At 48.0% G+C, this 20,630-nt stretch overlaps 7 protein-coding genes across 7 annotated transcripts; 3 read left to right on the plus strand and 4 right to left on the minus strand.

The window, feature by feature from the left end:
* FOMMEDRAFT_26400 (alpha-ketoglutarate-dependent sulfonate dioxygenase) lies at positions 1-1,571 on the minus strand (the record flags this gene model as incomplete). Its single annotated transcript, XM_007263574.1, has 6 exons — positions 1-228; positions 287-786; positions 842-961; positions 1,013-1,089; positions 1,112-1,302; positions 1,386-1,571. The coding sequence occupies 6 exons, from the start codon at positions 1,569-1,571 to the stop codon at positions 1-3; spliced, it is 1,302 nt and encodes a 433-aa protein (XP_007263636.1).
* Positions 1,572-2,285: 714 nt separating this feature from the next.
* Positions 2,286-3,183, plus strand: FOMMEDRAFT_145019 (4A/4B type thioredoxin-like protein). Its single transcript, XM_007263575.1, has 6 exons — positions 2,286-2,503; positions 2,572-2,615; positions 2,675-2,722; positions 2,784-2,811; positions 2,865-2,934; positions 2,991-3,183. The coding sequence occupies exons 1-6, from the start codon at positions 2,291-2,293 to the stop codon at positions 3,014-3,016; spliced, it is 429 nt and encodes a 142-aa protein (XP_007263637.1). The 5' UTR covers positions 2,286-2,290; the 3' UTR covers positions 3,017-3,183.
* A 74-nt stretch (positions 3,184-3,257) lies between these two features.
* FOMMEDRAFT_17786 (G-alpha-domain-containing protein) lies at positions 3,258-6,438 on the minus strand. The gene is made up of 9 exons (XM_007263576.1): positions 5,842-6,438; positions 4,690-5,719; positions 4,576-4,628; positions 4,366-4,518; positions 4,079-4,155; positions 3,816-4,005; positions 3,659-3,741; positions 3,562-3,595; positions 3,258-3,507 (listed from the first exon to the last, which is right to left on the minus strand). The coding sequence occupies exons 1-9, from the start codon at positions 6,038-6,040 to the stop codon at positions 3,458-3,460; spliced, it is 1,869 nt and encodes a 622-aa protein (XP_007263638.1). The 5' UTR covers positions 6,041-6,438; the 3' UTR covers positions 3,258-3,457.
* A 1,165-nt stretch (positions 6,439-7,603) lies between these two features.
* On the minus strand, positions 7,604-8,577 carry FOMMEDRAFT_103564 (uncharacterized protein). The gene is made up of 6 exons (XM_007263577.1): positions 8,387-8,577; positions 8,235-8,329; positions 8,094-8,178; positions 7,909-8,035; positions 7,788-7,843; positions 7,604-7,730 (listed from the first exon to the last, which is right to left on the minus strand). The coding sequence occupies exons 1-6, from the start codon at positions 8,486-8,488 to the stop codon at positions 7,704-7,706; spliced, it is 492 nt and encodes a 163-aa protein (XP_007263639.1). The 5' UTR covers positions 8,489-8,577; the 3' UTR covers positions 7,604-7,703.
* A 145-nt stretch (positions 8,578-8,722) lies between these two features.
* On the plus strand, positions 8,723-12,835 carry FOMMEDRAFT_165904 (uncharacterized protein; the record flags this gene model as incomplete). The annotated part of the gene is made up of 6 exons (XM_007263578.1): positions 8,723-8,940; positions 8,992-10,315; positions 10,371-10,632; positions 10,689-10,889; positions 10,947-12,738; positions 12,798-12,835. Exons 1-6 carry the CDS (start codon positions 8,907-8,909, stop codon positions 12,833-12,835), a joined length of 3,651 nt encoding a protein of 1,216 aa, XP_007263640.1. The 5' UTR covers positions 8,723-8,906.
* A 777-nt stretch (positions 12,836-13,612) lies between these two features.
* On the plus strand, positions 13,613-16,548 carry FOMMEDRAFT_26405 (uncharacterized protein; the record flags this gene model as incomplete). Its single annotated transcript, XM_007263579.1, has 3 exons — positions 13,613-13,619; positions 13,655-13,712; positions 13,812-16,548. The coding sequence occupies 3 exons, from the start codon at positions 13,613-13,615 to the stop codon at positions 16,546-16,548; spliced, it is 2,802 nt and encodes a 933-aa protein (XP_007263641.1).
* A 489-nt stretch (positions 16,549-17,037) lies between these two features.
* Positions 17,038-19,920, minus strand: FOMMEDRAFT_152815 (DNA mismatch repair protein MutL; the record flags this gene model as incomplete). The annotated part of the gene is made up of 12 exons (XM_007263580.1): positions 17,038-17,475; positions 17,530-17,695; positions 17,750-17,864; positions 17,922-18,324; positions 18,379-18,532; positions 18,591-18,684; positions 18,736-19,009; positions 19,064-19,198; positions 19,253-19,346; positions 19,399-19,571; positions 19,633-19,770; positions 19,831-19,920. The coding sequence occupies 12 exons, from the start codon at positions 19,918-19,920 to the stop codon at positions 17,038-17,040; spliced, it is 2,274 nt and encodes a 757-aa protein (XP_007263642.1).
* Between the last annotated feature and the right edge of the window lie 710 nt (positions 19,921-20,630).

A 20,630-nucleotide genomic window follows, 5' to 3' on the forward strand; every position in this document is an offset into this window, starting at 1 on the left:
TCAGTCATTGTACCCTCTCGGACCGCTTCCCGCACCAGCCTTCCGAGCCTTTTCCAAAGGATCTGCAACACCAAGCGATTTCCAGATTTCCTGCTGACGGTCCTGCGCTTTCTTTCCTGTCTTTTGCTCGTACGCAGCAACTGAAAGGGGTCGCTCTCCGTGTGGTGTTGCTCGGAGCGCATGTCGACGATGGGGCCAGAAGTCGAAAGTTGCCGAGTGCGTTACGATCTGCGGAAAAGCGTTATTCAGGGATCGATCAGCTGGATACAATGCACATAATACATACTCTATTGTCCCAGAAGGCAATGGAGTCGCGTTCCCAACGGAAGCGCACCTGGAAGTCAGGGTTCTCACTGATCTGGTGGAATAGGAATTGCAAGATTGTATCCGACTCTGCCTTAGACACACCGACGATACGTCGCGTGAAACCAGGGTTCACGTACACGCTCTTCCATCCAGTTACTGGATGAACGCGTACGACGGGATGTATCGTATCAATCTCATGCCTGCGGACATGTAGTCCAGCAGCACGCGAGCCGGCTGCCTGAGCTGCTGCGCTGTGCACAGCGGTTAATCCCTCAAGGTATGTTTGGAAACCTGGTGAGAGCGAGGAATACAGCGCGTATCCGGAGCTCCATAGCGTATCGCCTCCGACGGGTGGAATAGTGATTCCTTTCAGCGAGGTCGTGCTCGGCGGCTGGAGTTCGTATGTAACGTCTGCATGCCACAGCTCGAGCTTCGAGAATGCGGACGGGTCGGGGCGTCTGGCAGAGTCATTATAAACAACTACATGCATATATTATTCATATCATGCCGCGCCCGTGTGTACCAGAGCACTTACCGTGCACTTCTTCCAGGCCGCCTTCCTTCGGTACAGGTGTCGTTGCATGTTTATGTAGTGGGCCAAAATGACGCGCGATATCGAGCTGCTGATGAACATCGAGTGCCTGGTTGCGGAAGACTATAAGATGGATGAGTGGCCGTCGAAGACAATGACAGCTGCTAAACTTACAGACGACACCTCGCTCAGCGACGAGAAGGGCACTGCGAATCAAAGTCACCGAGTTAAGAATTCGATCGATTGGTGATCTTATCAGAGATCAGAGCGTACAGTTCATCCTTCTGTGCGTCCGTGAGCTCCCTCAGGTCGATACCTTCGAGCTCAGTTCCGATGGCTGGAGTGAGGTGCGTCACTTTCTTCGCAGCGGAGAAGAGCGCACGCTTCTCTGGATCCGCAAATTGACCACGGTCGACTACTTCGAATGGCTCCAGGGGTGGATAATCGATCTTAGGGAAAGACGGCTGCAAGTACCCAGTCCATACCATCAATGACATTCACAATCATTAGAAGGGTTGCTTGATTCGTATGAAATGTGTATGCATACCTTGTAGCGATCATACTCGTATGAGTCGTCTCCGTCCTCCTGCTGAGGAGGGGAATAAAATGGGTTGAACGAGGAAATACTCTCTTGCAAGTCCGACGGGTCGAATACATCTACATTCTTCGATTTCAAGCTCTGCGAGGCATTTTCAGACCCATTGTTCTGTGGTTCGGTCGCTACAGGAGCCATATCTATAACCCGGCTGAGCAGTAAATAGTGTGATGGATAGTCAAGTGCAAGACTCGATGCATGTGTCCTCAACACAGGTACTTTATATTCAATGTCGGGCCGTATTCTGCGCCATAGTCACGAGAATATCGTGAAATCGATGGTGTGCGAGTTGCATCTGCTGTAGCAGGACAAGACTACCTATATTTGCGTCAAAGGAAGACCAGATGACACCATATCGTGCGATAAGAGTCCTCAAGCGAGGAGCTAAATGATGGTAGAAGTTGGCTTGAGGACTTAGTTAGAACTTTAAAGTAGATAGTAAAATAGTGAGGCGTGCACTGGCGCAAATCGAGGGACAGAACGATAGCCCGAGTAGATCCACAGTTTGCAACATACGTATTCAATCCAGCAGAGGCCTGGGCTCATTTTGATCCTCCCTTCGCACAGGACAGGCGGGTAACCGGTGCATACATACGGTTCTTCCTCCGGTTATAGTTTAGTATGGTGAACCCCTGCACATGGCTTCCCCTTGAGCTTTTAGTTAGACGATCAAGTTTGAAAGAGGATTATTTGTGTGCGAGTTGGCTCGAGCCTCGAGGTCGGAATGAAAATAATTTAAGTACATCACGTGCAGTAAAGAGCACGTAATCGAAGGGTCAATGACTTGCGCCACACAAACGGCTTGTTGCCCTCGTTTCTTAAAGCATTCTACGACTGCTTTCTCGAGTTGCTGGAAGATGTCCTATTTCCTACCGCATCTCCCTTCAGGATGGCATGTTGATGAAGCTATCAAGTCCGAAGAGGACCGTGTCGTCGTCATTCGCTTTGGCCATGACTGGGATCCGCAATGTATGAAGATGGACGAAACCCTATATGGTGTCTCTGAGAAAGTCCAGAATTTTGCTGTCATTTATCTTTGTGATATTACACAGGTCCCGGATTTCAACAAGGTGAGTTAGGATGAGGTGGTTGAATTGTTATCTGTTGCTGAATGATGGTACGCCTCTCAATACCGTAGATGTATGAGTTGTACGATCCTTGCACAGTGATGTTCTTTTATCGGTACGTTTTCTGGTCCTGCGTGCCGTAGTGAACGATGACTCATCCTTTGAGGCCTTAAGAAACAAGCATATCATGATAGATCTTGGTACTGGTAATAACAACAAGATGTGAGTAGAGTCGAGCAATATCTCGTGTGACGTTGCTGATTCTTCGGTTCGCTATCTCAAGTAATTGGGCAATGGATAATAAACAGGAGGCAAGTTTTTGTCTATACCTGCACCGTTTCGATCGGCTAATTCTTTTGCGAAGCTTATCGATATCATTGAAACTGTATATCGCGGTGCTTCCAAGGGACGCGGTTTGGTGGTATCCCCGAAAGGTGCGCATATATCGTCAGGGTTTCGCTAACATAAAACTAACGTCTATTGCTTCCAGACTACTCTACTCGTTACAGATACTGAATGTCTGGATGCTTGTGTTATTGCTTCTACGACCTTCTGTTGTCTTCTGGCCTTCCATATTTCCGGTTTTATAGATCCGGTGCGAGGATCTACCTGCTATACCGGTGTATGTACTAGACATTAAGTCCGAGTGAATTGATGTTTGCTTTTTGTGTGCAATAGCTATCATATAATAGCCGAGGCAAGAGAGTGGGACCGTTTTTGAACGTGCATTTACGACGTGAGAGAGAAAATCGGGATTTTTTTCATTGCCTAGGTATGCCACAACAGCATAAGTCGAAAAATAATCACAGTAGTACAAGGCAAATAATAGATCGGAAGTCATGGTAATTAATTCTGATGAAACAACAAATGTTGCGAAATCCAAAATAGCAAGTAGACGAATAACAAGTAAGGACAACTACAAACGCACAAAGGACCAGCTCGAGACAGTATATAGTTTTACAAGATGTCACTGTCAGTGAGATTTCCAATTAGGACTTGTTCGTGAACTGCGTGGACGATGAATTAGGCTTCTAGATTATGACACGCTAGGAAAGACGTACTGTGGTGCACAACCTTGGAGGTGGCACGAGAATCCTATTTAATCGAGGTTAGGCCCTCATCTTCCTGCGTCTACGCCCGAAGCAGTTAATTACTCACTATTACTGAAGTGAGATACGAGCGAAGTTTACGTGGTCTTGGAGATAGACGTTTGTGAGCAGTGTGAAATGTAGCCAGCATATCTGAAACGTTGAGGAAAACGAGGCAATTAGTTTACCATTCATTAACAGTCCGAGCAATAACACCTCAAACTCACATCTAGAGATGCTGTCTGCATCATTCTTAGTCCCATTTTCATCATCGTAGTTGATCACATAGTCGGCGAAGCGAATTCCCGAACGTAGCTTGGCACGCAGAGCGTCGTACTTGTTTAAGAATAGGATAAACTCAACAGAGGCGAGGAGCCGATTGGCGCAGATTTCACGCCAGAGATGGTACGTATCCTCCTGTTGGGTAAATGCGTGTTGTTAGATTGCAAATACTTATTTTCAAAACCGCCGAGAAAATGTGTACACGCACCAATCGATTGACACTTGGGTCCTCCGCGAGCCATTCATCAAATGATGAGATCGGAGCAAGAAAGATGATTGCGTTCACTGTAACAGTAAAACCACCGTGAAGGCCGAAGTAAGCATACAGTCAACAACCAGACCGATCAACAGCGCTATAACAGCACGTAAAGATAGACAGAATCAAGGGCTGAGGTGATACAGAATAGTTGGAAAGCGACATCATTAAGGCACATTTCCAAGCCCAGATCAGGAACCGGGACTGTCTATCACAATGTGAAAGGAGAGAGGACATACCGCTGTCAAAAAATGGTGCCCAGGCAGCCCGCTGACTGCGGAATCCTCCCACGTCGTAGATAATCCATTCTTTACCTGCGTCGCGGCCAGTTTCTAATACTAACCGGTGCTCTTCAACTCCGGTCGTCTGAAGACGGGCACGAAGGATATCGGCTAAGTTACAGACGGGTCGTAAGCGAAAGTTTAAGGTGGAAGTAGGATCTAAAATACCGGTCGTAGGAATGTAGTCGAATGCTGTTATCCTAGGCACATCGTTCAAGAAACTTGCGTATGAGTTAGCACTTTACACAACTCGCATCTACATCGAGAAAGGGTAAAACGTACAACCCAGGCCTGTTTTCCAGACGGATTTTCCGCTTCTTTAGCAGTCTTTGAAGCTCCTCATGCCGCCAGAGCCTTTCAATATCCTCGCCGAAGACCTGGATAATCTGGCGAGCGGATAAGAGTTCTCGTTCTTCTTGCTCATTAACAGAGTCGAAGCTCGACCTCCTGGAATGGCACACCGATTCCGCAGATTGTGATACACTAGCATCACCGCGAGAGCTTATGTCATTTGGGAGCCGTGCACGTCGCCTCCATCCCGTACTTCCTCGCACTTTGACCGCAAAGGAATCGACGAGCCCATAGAGCCTGCTGACTTGACGTCGGTGTTTCCACCCTCGGTCAAGATTATCTGAAGACAAGTTCGCCGCTGGGATCCTTCCGTCCCGCTTGTCGAAGCCGACCGGACTCGAAAGAGGGCTTGACGATGTCGAGGATGTGGCCGAAGACGAGATTGAATGCCTCCTAATGCCCGGCGTATGCATATACTGAACATTAGATGCTCCAGATAGCGAGGACAATGCTGAAGCGGGACGAGGGAGCAGTTCCGCTGGGCACCTTGGCACGTCACAGTCAATCGAAGTCTTGTCTGGGCTTTCCGACGTGCTCTCGTCAAAACTTGTCGCTTGAGCAGGAGACTCGGCACCTAGTCGTCGTCGTAGCGTTGTTTCGATACTCCTCAGTGGAAGAAGACTGAGCATTAATCGGCGGAGTTCGATGGAAAATGTCGGGGAAGGTTGCTTGCTTCTCCCAGTATCATTGTAACGATGAGGACTATCCAGTGCCCGAAGCCGTGATATTTCTCTCTCTACGAGCTGCCGGGAGGGCGTGGATAGTGAGGTTGGAGGGTGCTTCTCGATGTTGGAGGCTGAGAATAACGACTCCCTGAGAATGTCGAGAAGAAAGTTTACGGAGATTAGGAGGTTGAGGTGGATCACCGTTCGCCATGCCTCTGCATCTGCTTGGAAAGCGCGTGGTGCGAGGTTCAGTTGGAAGTTACGCAGTGTTGTCGACTTTCCTGACTCCGATTGACCTTTTGGAGAAGAATTAGCAGAAGCAAGAGACAAATAGCCTTTTCTCTGCGGACGATCCACAATATTTCCGTAACAAAACAAAGGCCACGGAAAGGAAGCACAAGAAGCATAAGAAGCATACCTAGAAGCAATATTTTCACGGTCTTGTTCTTCTTCCTTCTTGAGCGCTCGGCCGAAATACCAAGGTCAATCTTGTCGCTCGCTAGCTTCGCCTCCCAATCGAGTGCAGCTATACGAACGGCTTCGTCTGCAGTCTCAGCACGTATGTCCAACCTGGGTGGCCATTGCGATGACTCTGCGCGAGATCGATAGTCAGGCATTGTCCTTGACCTTGGAGCAGAAGGGAGTGGAGCGTCAGTGGACCCGCTACGGGCCCGCGTCTTAAAATGCCGTGAAGAAGGGACCATTGGCTTCACTGCATAGTCTAACAAAAGTAGAGTCGAGACTAGTGGAGTGAGATTGTTGGCCTGGAGTATTTGAGGCGATGAATGAGTCTAGCCCGAACGAATAAGGGGCACGCCACTAAGCAGGACGCTCTCGTCTCCGTCGGGGTCGGTTCCACGAAGGAATTCAAGATTGCAGGTAAGGCACCTGAGGGTGGAGACCACAGGTGCACTTTAAGGATGGGCCATCAACTCGAAGGAGGGTGTCTATTGAAATGCACGGTATCAGTTTTATAGACTCGGGAGAGCGGTGTCTAGTGATCCAGCCAATGACTGATAGATTCTCGTGTGCGTTGGTATGCAGAGGACGGGTTCATCAAATTATAGTTTTGTCAGGTCGATCATCAAACTCGCCTTCCCGTCGGCGGCGTCCCGGACTCGTAACGGGACTGCTAGCCGAGAAGTTTGCATCTTATTTCAAGCAACGATAAGTCACTTCACAGAAGTACAGAAAAGAGAACTAGCGCAACTAGATATGTATAACAGTACGTCGATACCGCGGCGATAGCAGACGAAATCGCAGCTTCAGTGACCCTTGGCTGTTGTGTTCCTCACAGGACGTAATCGAGGTTGCGCATGGTAATTGTCCGGAGATGGAACATCCGAGGTATATTAAAAATGGAACTCAGGCGAGGAAGACGATCGGGGATTCTAGCTGTCGAAGGTTAAATACGTCGAGATCTGCATCAGCCTCATTGCGACGAAATTCTGTGGCCATTCTGATCGGTAGCGTCGAGAAAGGGAAAACGATGCGTACAAAATGCGACACGAATCCTCTTTCGTCACTTTCTCGCGATCATGTACAAACATACAGTCAGTTAAAACACCCTAGGGCAAACTTCTACCTTATTAAAGTTGTGAATTGGAGATAAAAGGGTCGAAGGAAGCCTTGTGAGGCCGCAACCATGACATGAAGCATGGAGTGCAAGACACATGGTGTCCATTTCGAATCGGCTAGTTCCGAACGAGCACTCGCTATACCAGACCATTTCACGATCCAAAGCGACTTCTACGACCTACGTCGAGCGAGATGCTCCCAAGTTCGCCAGGTTGAGTGGGTTAGTACTACGATCTTTTTTCCATTCGGATCTTTGCAGAATCCGATCCTACTTCGGCGGGGCCAGAATGACAACCCTGTGTTCTCAAGATGTGTTATTCCGCTCGTTGTGCCTGTTAGAGTAAAGATTCCGAGATTTTAGTCCCATTTGTCAATCTTCGAGATTCTACAAAGTGTAAGCTAAGACCTTAAAAGTCATCGCTGTATGTTTTATCTTCACAGATCTAGAAAAAAAGCTAGAAGTCTGTTGCATCATATATACGCTAGAGTCACCGAAGCGATGATCAAAGCCAAGTTTGCAGATTTGGTTACACATCGAAGAGAAGTACCCTATCGCTTTCAAGAAAAATAACCAGAGCAAGAATGCTGCCTATGCGATTAACGGGACCAAAGGATTGTAGTAAACATCAAAAGTCTAAAACAGGGCAATTAAAACCATGCTACTAGTGAAATATGCCAGCGAACAAGACCGTGGTATTTCCGTCAGAGGCCACGACGAGTGATGTAACTCTGCACATAATGAACTAAGTATGCCGTTATTTTCAGACAGCCCAATGGACGACGTACATCTAGATCACTCTGGGTGGCCACTGCCAAGACGAATTTTCTCTCCGGGTCGGTGACTTGAAGGAAAGTGGGGATGCGTCAAATGGCATGATCACTTGCATGTCTGATCAGGGAAACTTACCAAGTGCGAAAAGATTATTCTTTAGGAAATCTTCGAGTTCATGAAGGGGCGTGTCTGGCGTGATGAGTGTATATATCTGCGATGGCCCACGAGAGAACTTGGTCATATACTGTTTTACATTGTCACTCTGCATATGTTTAGGATTTATCAGATCTGCAGAAAGAGAGCAGTGTAATGTCACAAACCGGATCGGCCTGGCCAGCCTCCCATTTGGTCTTGAGCGCCGCTACGTCAAGATATCCCAGTGGCTTGCGTTCTTTGGATAATATCCTGTGTTGCATCCCGTCAGTGACAAAGAAGGCACAAAAATCCCGCGGTAGACGTACGGGATGTGCGAGAAGTCACGATCGTACGCCAGCTCGATCGCACGAGCTATGTTTTCGCTTTGTGGGAGTGCAAATGCCGGTGGAAGTTGTAAATCCTGTTCACACAAGAAGTAAGTCCTAAGAGGAAGGCAGGATAAAGCTAGGAAAGACACCTCTACCACAGCGCCTCTATACCTATGGACGCCAGATGAACAGGTGTGAGCAGCCCTGAAGTCCTTGATTGGACTTGAGCTTTCTGCTACTGTGCTGGCCATTGGTCAAGGTGTACTGGCTCTAACGACGTGGGGAACTTCTGTCGAGTCCTATACGTTGGGGAGCGCTAAAAACTATAAACTTGTCCGACATCAGTGGGTTTATGCCATTGTTGTCGGGTTGGGTGTAATAATTGAGGTCTCCGCATATGGAATCATTTTCTCATACGCAGTAGAGTAGCGTATTCATGTCCGGACTCCAGTGTCCAGTGTCCACGATACAACGCGACAACTACCAGCGCCAGTACCAGCATCCTTGTCGTCGTTCACTCTGCAGCCGCCTTGTGCACGTCTGCTTCGACGTTCGGTAGCTCACTGAGCTACTATCGACGCGTTCATTCCGGAGTAACCGTATCGTCGTGACGCGCTTCCTTCGCGCGACGGACCCGCTTTGCTGGCCTAGGCGGCATAGTCCTAAAAGATGGCTGAGGGTTTGAGCCAAATTACCATTCCAGGTATGTTTATGACACCTGCATCACATGAATACTGCTGAGTAGTGTTGCTAGACCTTGATGATGACGATTTCAGTTCACCGTCTGTACCATTTGGTCGTGGTGCCAATGCCTTCAAATTTGGCTCCTCGTCTGGTGCTGACTCGCCGACGCTTCTGACGCCAACCGCTGGTCCAGAAAAACACGCTGGAGACCGGGACTATTTCCATGCACGCCAGGATTCTGCTGCATCGGAGGATTCTGCATTCTCCTTTCAAGCACCGTCGACTTCATTTGCCGCACGGTCGAACACTTCTTTACAAACGGCACATTCGTCACAGGCTTCCCTTCCTACTTCCGCACCGTTTACGAAGAAATCGTCTTTTGCGTCTCTCCGCAATGCCTTCAAAAGCGGAGGCAAGTCGAGCGAAACCCCGCCCGTACCATCCTTCGACCGCCAAGCATACCCTGCTCTTCGTAATCCTTTCAATCGTTCCGCTTCGTCTCTTGCGCATAGCACAACTGCACAGAATACGAGAAGCCCACCAAGTGGTCACCAAAGGCCACCGACACCTTCGTCGACCAACGACCATCGACATGGACGCGCCATGTCTTCGAGGTCGGGGAACCAAGTTTATGGAAGGTCACATCACTCGCATTCGGGTTCCATGTTCCACAACTCAGATGCAGGGAGCGATTATTCCTTTGGGTTCCATCACATCGCCCCTCGTCAGTCGACTCCACCACCTGTACCTCGAGTCCCGAACGAATATAGCGGTCTTTTACCAAGGACTGACATGCCGTATGCAGCGGATACCGAGGACCGCGTTGTTATCGATCCGAGGACACCGTCTGAATATGCACTGCACGCCATCTTCATGCAATTTGCAGCCGTAGCAGAGGCTAAAATCGACCAGTTCCTGAAGCAGCCCCTTGAGCGGGATCTTTCGTTAACAGACCTCGCAGGTCCACAAATTGACAGCAAATTTGACGGCCTCCTTGTCTCGCTTGGCCAAATAGCGATGAAGACCACCAAACCCGTAGTAGACTCCATTATGCGCTGGCGCCGATCTCAGCAGGAAAGCGTCTCGGGGGACGTCATCCTGCTGCATTCTTCCTCTTCATCCACAATTGCCAGGGCAACCCGGCCAAAAGAAATTGTCAATATTCTTAATGAAAGAAAAAGCCTGGCAAGCATATACATTATGTGCCGTGCCCTTATCGCGGTCGTACAGACCGTCTCGCGCGACGCGCTTGGTGAAAGCTTGGGCTTCAGCCTCGAGGAAACGACTTTCGACCAGTTCAAGCGTCCAAACTTGAAATTGCTGAGCCAATCTCGCAACCATAGGGTTAATGCTGACCTGTATGCAACCCTTCTGGGAAGGCTGTCAAAACACAGGTAATACAGGCCGTTTCTTTTCTCACAAATTTCCGCGTCTCACTATCCCGGCCAGATTTGAAAGTGTTACGGATCGGTTCTTGCATGAACTCAGCCCCGTTGCTACAAATCAGATACCAAAGGATATGGACCTGAAGTATGAGCATCTTGTAAAAGCTCTCAAGCATGTCGAGATCAAAGTTTGGCCACCAGAGGCATTCGAAGAAGGGGCGGAGTTCATGGAATCACTTTCAAAATGTTTCGAGAATACACACGGTTACCGACTTAAATTTGCCTTTGCCGAGACGCTTGTGCAACTGCTTCATCCTATTGGGAAGGTGAGTAGTATATGTCCTCGTTTATGGGTCACGTCTAACAGCTGGGATGTCACTAGACTGCTCAAGCGGAGGTTAACCATCCCGGTTGGGCGAAAGCCATTGAGATAATTTACTTAAAAGCACGAGACATGATGAACAAGCCACGCTACTGGCAGGTAGCCTATCCTCTTGTCATAACTAGCCTTTGCGTTGCCCCTCAGGAGTTTTTCTTGAAGAATTGGCTTTATTGTTTTGAAAGCAACATTCCCAAGCTCAAGGTAGGGATTAATGCTGGAGTATACTTTCTCTTATGTATTTCTGATTTTGAGCCACAGGAGCGACCCTTTAGGATACCTGTCTTGAATGGTATAATGCGATTGGTGTGGACTTACCTGTACCGCTGTCGTGAGACAACCTCCGCCGCGACTAATCGTCTGGATGGAATACTGCGCCATTTCTTCCCTTTATCTCGCTTGGGAGTAAACTACGTGGATGATAACCTTGAACCATTGATTTATCTTGTCCATTTCATTCTGACACGACATCTCGATTTTGGCACCGAGCTGGTGTTGAACCTCATGCAGGAGCAACAGGTGAAAATGGCTCAATCAGGCAATGCTTCACTCGTTCTAGCCCCTGAGCGAACGACGATTGCTTTGGAAGCTACCCTTCGCTCCCTTTATCTAATGGAAAAAGAAGAAAGTGCCCCGACATGGCCTTCAAATGCGGACTTCTCCGTTCCTCCGGCAAAAGATGACTATCCGTCACTGGCAACTTTCTGCCCACCAATCGTTTTAGCAAAGCCTGGTATGGACGAATTCTTCGATAAACTAGGATCTGTTCTTGTGTCCATTTCGGTAACTTGTTCAAGATCAGTCGGCCAAATGTCGATTTTTGATGACGACTGGGCCTACATGCGCCTGAATAGTGCATATGAAGACTCGGCTGGTCTAGTCATTCGTCAACACCCTGAAGTAACGGTGGCATATCCAGCAGCTTACTCTGGACAGATGAATCTCTTGGCCACCTGCTTCTCGTCCTGGCCCCGATGCCTCCATCCCTCTCTCCCACTTGACGAAGCCTTAGACATGCTCATACGCGCAATCATTCACGTTGAACCATCCGTTAGCGAGTCGGCTTCCAATGCCCTGCGATGCATTTCAGAAGATCCGGCACATATTCCCCGAGTTTTGTCTAGATTTGCGTCGTTCCTCTTCTCTCCGAAGCAGTTCACGACAGAGGCGTCTGGGACAAAACTACCGTTTGAGAGTATGCGATTGTTGAATGTATGGCTCGGCATAGTTGAGGCATGGGCAGACGGGATCACGGGCAGTTCCAGTGACTTCTGTGAGGGAGATACGACTTGGCTTAATTCTCAGTTTTTCGACGTGGAGGCCGCAGCACTATTTTTACTGAGCTCAAGAGTACGTACGGCACGGTCAGTTGGCGTTAAGTTGATCCGGGTTCTTGAAAGAATAGTCGATCACTTCCAGGACCAACCTTCCACTCCTCTCAATTCACTTTCTGACGACTCATTCCGCATTCTGGATGCACTGTTAGGCAAGGGGCAACCACAGACCTTCCTCTTTGGCTTCGATGACCTCCTCGATGCGAAGGAGTTATCTCGATTAGCGCAATGGCGACAATTAGATGCGGGAGATGTACTTCTAAGGCTTGCTAGCAGTGAGGATGAGCGGGATTGGAATATCTGGTTGCTCATTTACCCTTCTATAATTCGTTCCCCGGCCAATCGCCAGTCGAAAGTTATTTTGTCGTGCAGGGATATGTGGGTTGCTGCAACGACTCGTTACCATCCGGCCGTTATATCTCTTTCGGGAATTAATAATAATCGTATTCAGGCAAACCGAGGACCCAATAACGCTATTCGCGAAAGGGACCGACTTATCTCAGATAACACTTCTCTGATCGAACAATGGCACATGTGGTTCAAGCTTCGGTGCTGCACCGCGACTCTTCCAGAGCCCAAGATAGCGAACCACACGCGGATACCGTCCGTATCAGCAGAGCTAAATTCCGACCGCGATATCGTCGCAGTAGACACGAAGGGCTTGCTCCGCTATCTCATTCGATTCCTCGACTCTGATTACAGCATATTCAGAGACATTGGTGTGTCGTGCTGCCCAGGCAAACTACATGTCCAAAAGAGAGTTGACAGGATTCACCAGTGCAAATTACATCAGCTACAATCTCGAAGAATCGATAACCGCTCGTTTCCGGATCCGTCGATGTTACAAAACTCCTTCGCAGAAGTTCATCCAAAAATGGCTCGTCACCGTCTTTGCGATTAACAAGCGAACGAAGTGCTTTCCTGAAGAACGGTAGTTAGATTTGAAAATAAATACATGGCGATCTAGCTAACCTTCCGCATGCCTTAACAGAGTCGTGCATACTCGCGAGCATAGCTACGAGTCTATCAAGGGTAGGAGCTACTTCAAGCGGAACTAAGAAGTCTACCGATAGTCGATCGGTTGGAGAACCAGAAGACTGTTCAGGCGGGAAGAATGCCTTTTGCTATACAAAATAGATCAATACCTGATGAGAGTGCTAAAACAACCATACTTACCACTAATGAAGCCATAGCACCCGCCGCTGCATGTGACAAAAGCCGCGTCTCTGTTTGGAATTGAGCAATTGCACTGGCCTTCTGTTGAGGGTCCGGGAATCCAGCCGTAGCAGCGATCTGCATAGTAATAAGTCGTTGTTTGACGTTTTCCGACTGACTTCCGCATTGGCACCATTCTTCGCAGAGACGATATAGAGTCAAGTGTGTATGCGTCGGGATGAACCTATCTGACGACTGGAGACTTGACAGACCATCAAACAGCTGTTCAACAATTCCACAAAAATATCGCCGCAAGCGCTGTTGCTGCCAATCACTCCTAACGTCCGGGTGGCTGAGAAATGCCTGCGTATGACGAACAAATTTCAAGACGTTTGTTAAACCGTCTGTTATGCAAGCACCCCTTTGTTCCTTAAGATAATGAGCTGTAAGTTGGTAAAGATGAGCAACGGCCAAATACAGGCGATCCTGACGTCGACTGCGACGAGCGTAAGACGTTGGCGACGCTTTCACCCGGGAGGTATCCAAATATAAATGCCGGGCAGAAAACGCTCCGAGGTCCTCGAGAAGGTCCTTGTATGAGTCGCCTGGAAATGAACTAATTCACAAATCTATGCAGCCCCTTGGTCGATACGCGTCGTCTGACCTTGGCTGCATTGGATGCTGTGAACAAAAAGGCTGGCGGAAGGTCTAACTTATTCCGCTTTGAGGCCTCTGTTGGGTGTTCCGCTGCTAGTGTTTATCTGGATGCACAATACCAGATTTCGCAGTTCTTGGCTCGGGAGCACCCCGAAGAAGCGGTTACGGTCATTATTCAGTGTGCATCGAGACTGCCGATGGTCTACGATGTTTTGGATGCCTACGCTTTTTCTCATATCCTCAACGGGCTGTCGCCATGGTTTGCGTCAGTCAACCTTCTTGTGAAGGATAACTCATCTCTCACACGAGATGGCCGGGTTGTTCTCTACCATCTCGTTTCCTTAACGATGCGGTATTCGGAAAGTTATCCAGAACAAGTCTTTGCATTATGGCGATGGCTTGTTGATGACCACTCTCCGAATGGCCATGCAACGATACGATTCTTATTGGAACACGCTTCTAAAGTAGGCAGCACTGGATATGTTAACACGGCAAGGAAGATTGTCGCGTGTCTTTCGCGAACATCCTGTGGCCGACAAATAGTTGAAGATCTTTGCGAAGTCATTGAGCCAGTGCGGATGCTGCCTACAATGGACCACAAGTTCATGTTCCCAGATGCAGAGGAGTCCGATTTCTGGGCTGATTTGGATGCACTCTTCGCTGAACAACCCAAGCACTCACTTGGAGCTGGACAGTTTGCTCTGCTGTTTCTCGGGGACGTTGCAATTTCTCATCCATGGGAAATGAATAAGACGGTTCCGAACGTATTGCAAGGCGTTTTCTCCCACATAGGGCACCGAAATCCATTTGTCAGAGAACAAGCACGGAATTTATTCTTCCAGATTTTGCGCGCGTGGCTCCCTGGTCACGATGAACTAGCAATGTCATCTTCCACGCACGCGAATGTTTCTACAAGATCGGTCTTAGCAGAACTAGAACGAGACAGCGCGTCGCTCTTTTGGACCGAAGACGACTCCAGTTCACATATTGCTGAGAAGATGCGTAGCTTGTGCGCACTCGTCCTACAGTGGCTGCGGCCTTTACATCCGGACTTGGCTGATGAATGGGGTTCTCTTGCGTTATTGTGGGGTACCACTTGTTCCATACGTCCCATCGCATTTCGCTCCCTTCAGGTGTTCCAGTCATTGATGCCTAGGGTTAGCCAGGCCGATCTTGCTCAGCTTCTTGGCCGTCTTTCTAACACAATAGCTGCTCAGGAATCGAATCTTCATCCTTTCACCGCTGAGCTCATCATAACACTCAGTTCCGTCGTTAAGTCGGACAACTTGGACACATCCCTCTTGCCACAGTTGTACTGGTGTACTGTTGCCTGCCTTTCAACACCAGTGGAAGTCGAGTTTCTAGAATTGCTGGATCTCCTTGAATGCTTGCTAGACCGACTTGACCTTACGGACCCATATCGTACTGAAGTGCTCGTCGCGAATAAGCCTGAAGACTTCGATGGTTCGCCAGGCCTGCAGCCTTTGCTACTCAAAGGACTGCGATCGGCTAGGACATATTCTCAGACATTGAAAATATTGCAAAGGTTGTCTGAGGTCAAAGATGCGGCATTAGTTGATCCGTCCGGAAATCGAGTTCGTGACATGTATACATTGATTCTGCCCTGGTGTCTTCAGTCCATGGAGGACAATTCGAGGGACGACCTTATTGTTGCACTTGCAAATAGTATTGCGGCGTTTGCGGAAGACGAAGATCGGCCAAGCATTTCTCGTATAATGACCTCGTTTGCAAAATGCCGATTTCGTACCAAGGACGACTTCCTGCGTCAAGCCGCTGCAGCTCTGCGCGAGCATTATGCACCTGACCAATGGACCGACGTTGTCACCTTGCTCATGGGCCTAGTCTTGAACCGGGAACGATGGCTACAAACAAAGGCGATGCGGTTGTTGAAAGTGCTTTTCCAACTTCGCGAAACGAGGAACCCTGTCGACCGTCTGGGCTCGGAGCTACTTATGCCACTGCTTAGATTGCTCCAGACTGATTTGGCGTCACAAGCACTGGAAGTGCTAGATGAGCCGATATCCATTTCCGGTGGATTACCTGCGAGACACGTCCTACGCATGAGTATGCATATCAGTTCGGTCATGCAGCAAGATGCCGTGGTCGATACCGAGGTTTTCGGCTTACCAGACGAATCTGGGTGGAGCGTCGCTCGCCCAGAACGCCATCGTTACATTTGCCGTAGAAATGTCATGGCAGTATTTGATACATGCAAAATGCCCACACGTCCCTCACGAATCGAGTTTGAACCGGAGGTTGACCGATTCACGGATCCACTCGAGGCTGATCTTGGTGACTTGGTCCAGAACTTGCATGAACTCAGCACATACTTCTTGGGTGACCCAGGTACTGAGGATCAATCAGCTCCACCTCCACTTCCGATTTCGCAACCGAATTCATCGTCGTCGCTGCCGAATCAGCAACTCGAGGCTCGCGTTGCTGCAATTCTGGCAAAATCGACGGATACGGCAGCTGCGCTGGACTCTCCACAAACTCCTTTTGTCGATGTCTTCCATGTCAACCCAGTTGACAGTCGGGGCAATGTGCTGCGGAATGGATACGACGGATCTGATGATGACTCGGACAGCAGCGAGTTTGATGTAGACACGTTTGCTTTCGACGATTTAGCGAATACTTCGTCCAATGCCGGTCGTCATCTTCAGAACGGATATTTTGGCACGAACCATCGAAACTAACTTATATCTGTCTTTGGCTGTTCTCTCTCTTTTTTTTTTTTGACTCATAGTGTCTTGTTATGCGTTATTGACATTTATCTTGGACTTGCCTTCTTGCCTTCTTGCCTTCTTGCCTTCTTCTATTTGTAACAGTATCATTTTTCTTCCATTACAACATAAGTAGAAACTACACTTGTAGAATAGACATGCACAATCCGTGAATAGTTCTTTCCGTGCCGAGAGTTGTAGCACGGTATTCGTAAATTAGGTCCAGAAAGCTTTCATTGCATCTTGCCGTTCGGTCAAACTACTCAGCCAATCACGCCGACCCGTTCAATTTCCACATAGGATTTTGGAACCATCTGAGCTGCAGTATAATCTTCCCTCCGCCAGATCCTCGAACGTCAACTGCGAAAGGCTGCTTTATGCATCTACAAGTTATTCAACTGTTGATCCATGCTAGCGTCCATGCGACGATGAAAAATGTGAATGTATTGAGTATGCTATCATTCAACACCGTTCAAAAACACGGTACAGATCCGGCAAGCTTGCTACTTGCAGGACATCTCGGTCTAATAAGGTACGTGGTGGGAGTAAATACTTTCGCATAGTAGGGAACAACACATGCTCGACCTGCCAGCGCTCTGCCTTCTTTGTTGCATCATCCTCACCCGCTTTCTCGGATCCCTCCCCCAACGTAGAAGTTGCGAGGTCTCCCGGGCTGTAGAAATATGCTAGTTCGCGAAGAAATGAGCCAAAGCATTCACGTTCTTGCGTCCAGCAGACTTGAGGTCCGAGTCGCATAAGGAAGAGTGGGAGACGAGCAAGATCTGGTGTATATCCGCGTAAAAGGAGAGGTAGGCTAGTTAGGGTTCCTTCAGGTGTAATGTTCATTGAAAAATATTCGTTTAGCATTGCGGCATTCTTGATTAATTTTGTAACGATGCGCTATAGTATGTCAGAATCAACCTTGTACAAGTAACAAGTGAATTGGAGACACACATCAACGACTTCATCTGCTTCGATATCTAGACCAGTGGCCTTCCATCGTTCGTTCTCTGTACGTACCGCAAGTTGAACTAGATGTCGGATTGGAGGTGGCGGTTCGAGTTTCATGCGCGAGTAATTACCAAATTGGCGTAGGCCCAATTGGTAGAATAGCTCTTCTCTGCGCGAGAAGTAATTGAATAACGATAGGTACGTTACGTGCAAAGAGACTTACGCAAGTGCAGCATGGTTCAATAAATATAGCTTAGTCTCGTGCTGAATTAGTGAAAGGGACCGTCGGAGGTCGACGATCCCGACAAACACATGGTTTTGTATGATCTCGGTTAAGACTGAGCGGCGTAAATAGTAAATGCTTGCTATGCCTATTTCGATAAAGAAGATCTTACAATTATGACGGGCTTTCTCAACGTCCGACCGGAGTCCCTTTACTGACGTCAGGAAACATTGGCTCTCTTTAATCTCTTGCACACGTGCAGCCCTTACGGGAGGCGTTTGAGACTCCGCGGGTGAACCAGTCTCTTTGCGCTTGTCTCCCCCACGTTCCGAGGTTGAGGGTGCTTGCGTTGTTGGGTTGATTAAGGGGAACATGGAATCGAGCTTCCTATCTGCCTGTGATACGCGAACTTTATCCTTGGAGTACACGGCCTTTTGCTTGGCGGTCGTCACGCTGGGAGCTGCGTGATCGCCATCGTCTTCGACATCGTTGGTTCCTTGAGATGATGCTTTGCCTTTATCCTTCTTGTCTCTTTGACTTGCTTCTAATGTACCTCCAGTTAAAAGAGTCTGCGTCTGTCAACGAACGAAAGTTAAGTGTGAATTCGTTCTCTCAAACTGGCTACAAACCTGGTATTCAAGTACTCTTGACCGTCCTTGCCCTGCCAAAGCTTGCTGAATCTCGTCGGAAACACGCGTTATGATTGCCTCCTCATCGAGGAAGTGGACTTCGCGTTTCGTTGGGTGCACATTAACGTCAACAGCACGTGGATCGATCTCAAGGCTTTGAAACAAGCACGTTCAGATCAAGAGAAGTTCCAGATCCTTAGAAAGATACCCACCTAAGGTAGACAAATGGGGAGGTTCCCTTCGGAAGAATTGTACTATAAACGCCTTCAACAGCCCTCTTAATACGTGTGGACTCAACAAGTCGATCTGGTTTGATGGTTAGAGTTGTGATCTCCACAAAGGTTATATTAGACCAACGATTGATAAATAGCAGGAAGACCATCTTCTTCGAGTGATAGTTCGCACTGGTAAACAGTGCCTCACCCTTCCAGCTACCTTCTCCTTCGATGATGTCGGTGTCATCGATGTCCATTGCTTCTTCTTCTTCTGATGTGGTTGTGTGGTCTGGAGACTTGGACGAGAACTTTATGCTCAGGAGTTCACGGGCGATCGTTTGGCCATAGAGAAGGCGAATTGCCTGTTTCGTTGTTGATTTTGAAGGAGTTGAGAGATCTGGTCCTGCGGAGCCAGCCTAGATTTGAGCGTTTAAATCAACCAATACACTTCTCCTCTGCTTAAACGATACCTTTTTGCAGACAAAGGCAACGCTCGGATTATGAACAGCATATCTCGTAACGACATCAAGTATTCGCGCGTATTCCTCTGATGAACTTCGCAGTGCTGCAAGACGAGCGGGTGTATTATAGAAGAGGTTTTCTGCCTGTTCCATCCAAACAATTAATACATTAGAAAACAGTCAAAAGTTCTGACGAACGGTTATGGTGGTACCATCATTTCCAGCGCATGGTTTTGGATCTGCACTCTGGCCAGGCTTTGGAGGAACAAGATGTCCGTCAAGATAATGCGCTCTGCATTTTTTTGTAAGAAGTCTAGTACAACGTGAAGATGCAAACCACGCACTTATATGCACAGCTATCTGTCTTTGTCTTTGTCACGACAGACAGTTGTGAGACATGCGAAATGGATGCTAGTGCTTCTCCACGAAAACCGTATGTCCGAAGAGACGACAAATCGGAAAAGGTAGAAAGTTTGGAGGTTGTGAATCGTTCTGCTAGTATCGCGAGGTCTGATTTCTACAAAATCGCTACTATTGAGCACGTGAAAGTGCGTTCCCGCCGCGAAATTGCACTTCACCCGTATGCCGCATCCGTTGTCTTGAATTTGCAAAAGCTTTAATCCGCCATCCTTGACTGTTACACGTATTGAAGTCGATCCAGCATCAAGGCTATTTTCAAGTAGCTCTTTCAGCGCAGAAGAAGGTCTGTGAATAATCTACGTGCATCAGATGGGTCGTTTGTACACGGGAGACTGCCAGAATGTGAACTAACGTACCTCTCCAGCTGCTATTCGATTAATGAGTGACTCCTGGAGACGGCGAATTGGCTTTGGCCCATCAGGCTCCGGTGAGGTTGGTCTATCCATTTAGCTCTTTCTCTAACGGAAAAATGGCCCTGTTGGTTGCATAATAAAAAGGAAAACCGAAAATTCAATGCCTGTGCATGATCATGTCAGCAGATACGCGACGCGTCCAGACGACGCTAGGCCCTGGAATGGTAACCATCCGAGCTTACCGCGATCCATACCGTGGTTTTTTCTTACCGTGGTAAAAATTCTCACGGTTACCGCGGTAATCCACGTTACCGTGCCAATCTTCGAGTACTTGACTGGGAGTGTAATAAAGCATTTTTATATACTTGATTCTTACTAGTGAAACCACATGTTTCACTCTACATATAAGTGTATACAGCTAATATGTATTATTAGACAATAAATAAAGTCGTTATCTGGGTATAAATTATTATTTCTACAATAAAAGTAAAATTTTTCTCACCCTAGTCCACAGTATCCACTCAGTAGGGACTGCAGTGGAAACCGTCACCAAAAACCGCAATCCGCAACCGCGGATAGGTTATCCGCGGTTGAAATTCTCACGGTAACCGCAGTAACCGCGGTTACACTGCCAACGTTCGACTCCATACACTACTTTTTTTGTTTTTTGTTTTTTCCTCTTTGTTTTTCAACACAAAACACTATTTTTTTTACAAGAAGCAAATATTTGTATTGAATACAAACTATAGACAGGGTATATACAGAAAATGTACATGAAATATTAAGAGTACAGCTCTGTTACT

Source organism: Fomitiporia mediterranea (assembly GCF_000271605.1).
Source record: "Fomitiporia mediterranea MF3/22 unplaced genomic scaffold FOMMEscaffold_3, whole genome shotgun sequence".
Taxonomy (NCBI): Eukaryota; Fungi; Basidiomycota; class Agaricomycetes; order Hymenochaetales; family Hymenochaetaceae; genus Fomitiporia; species Fomitiporia mediterranea.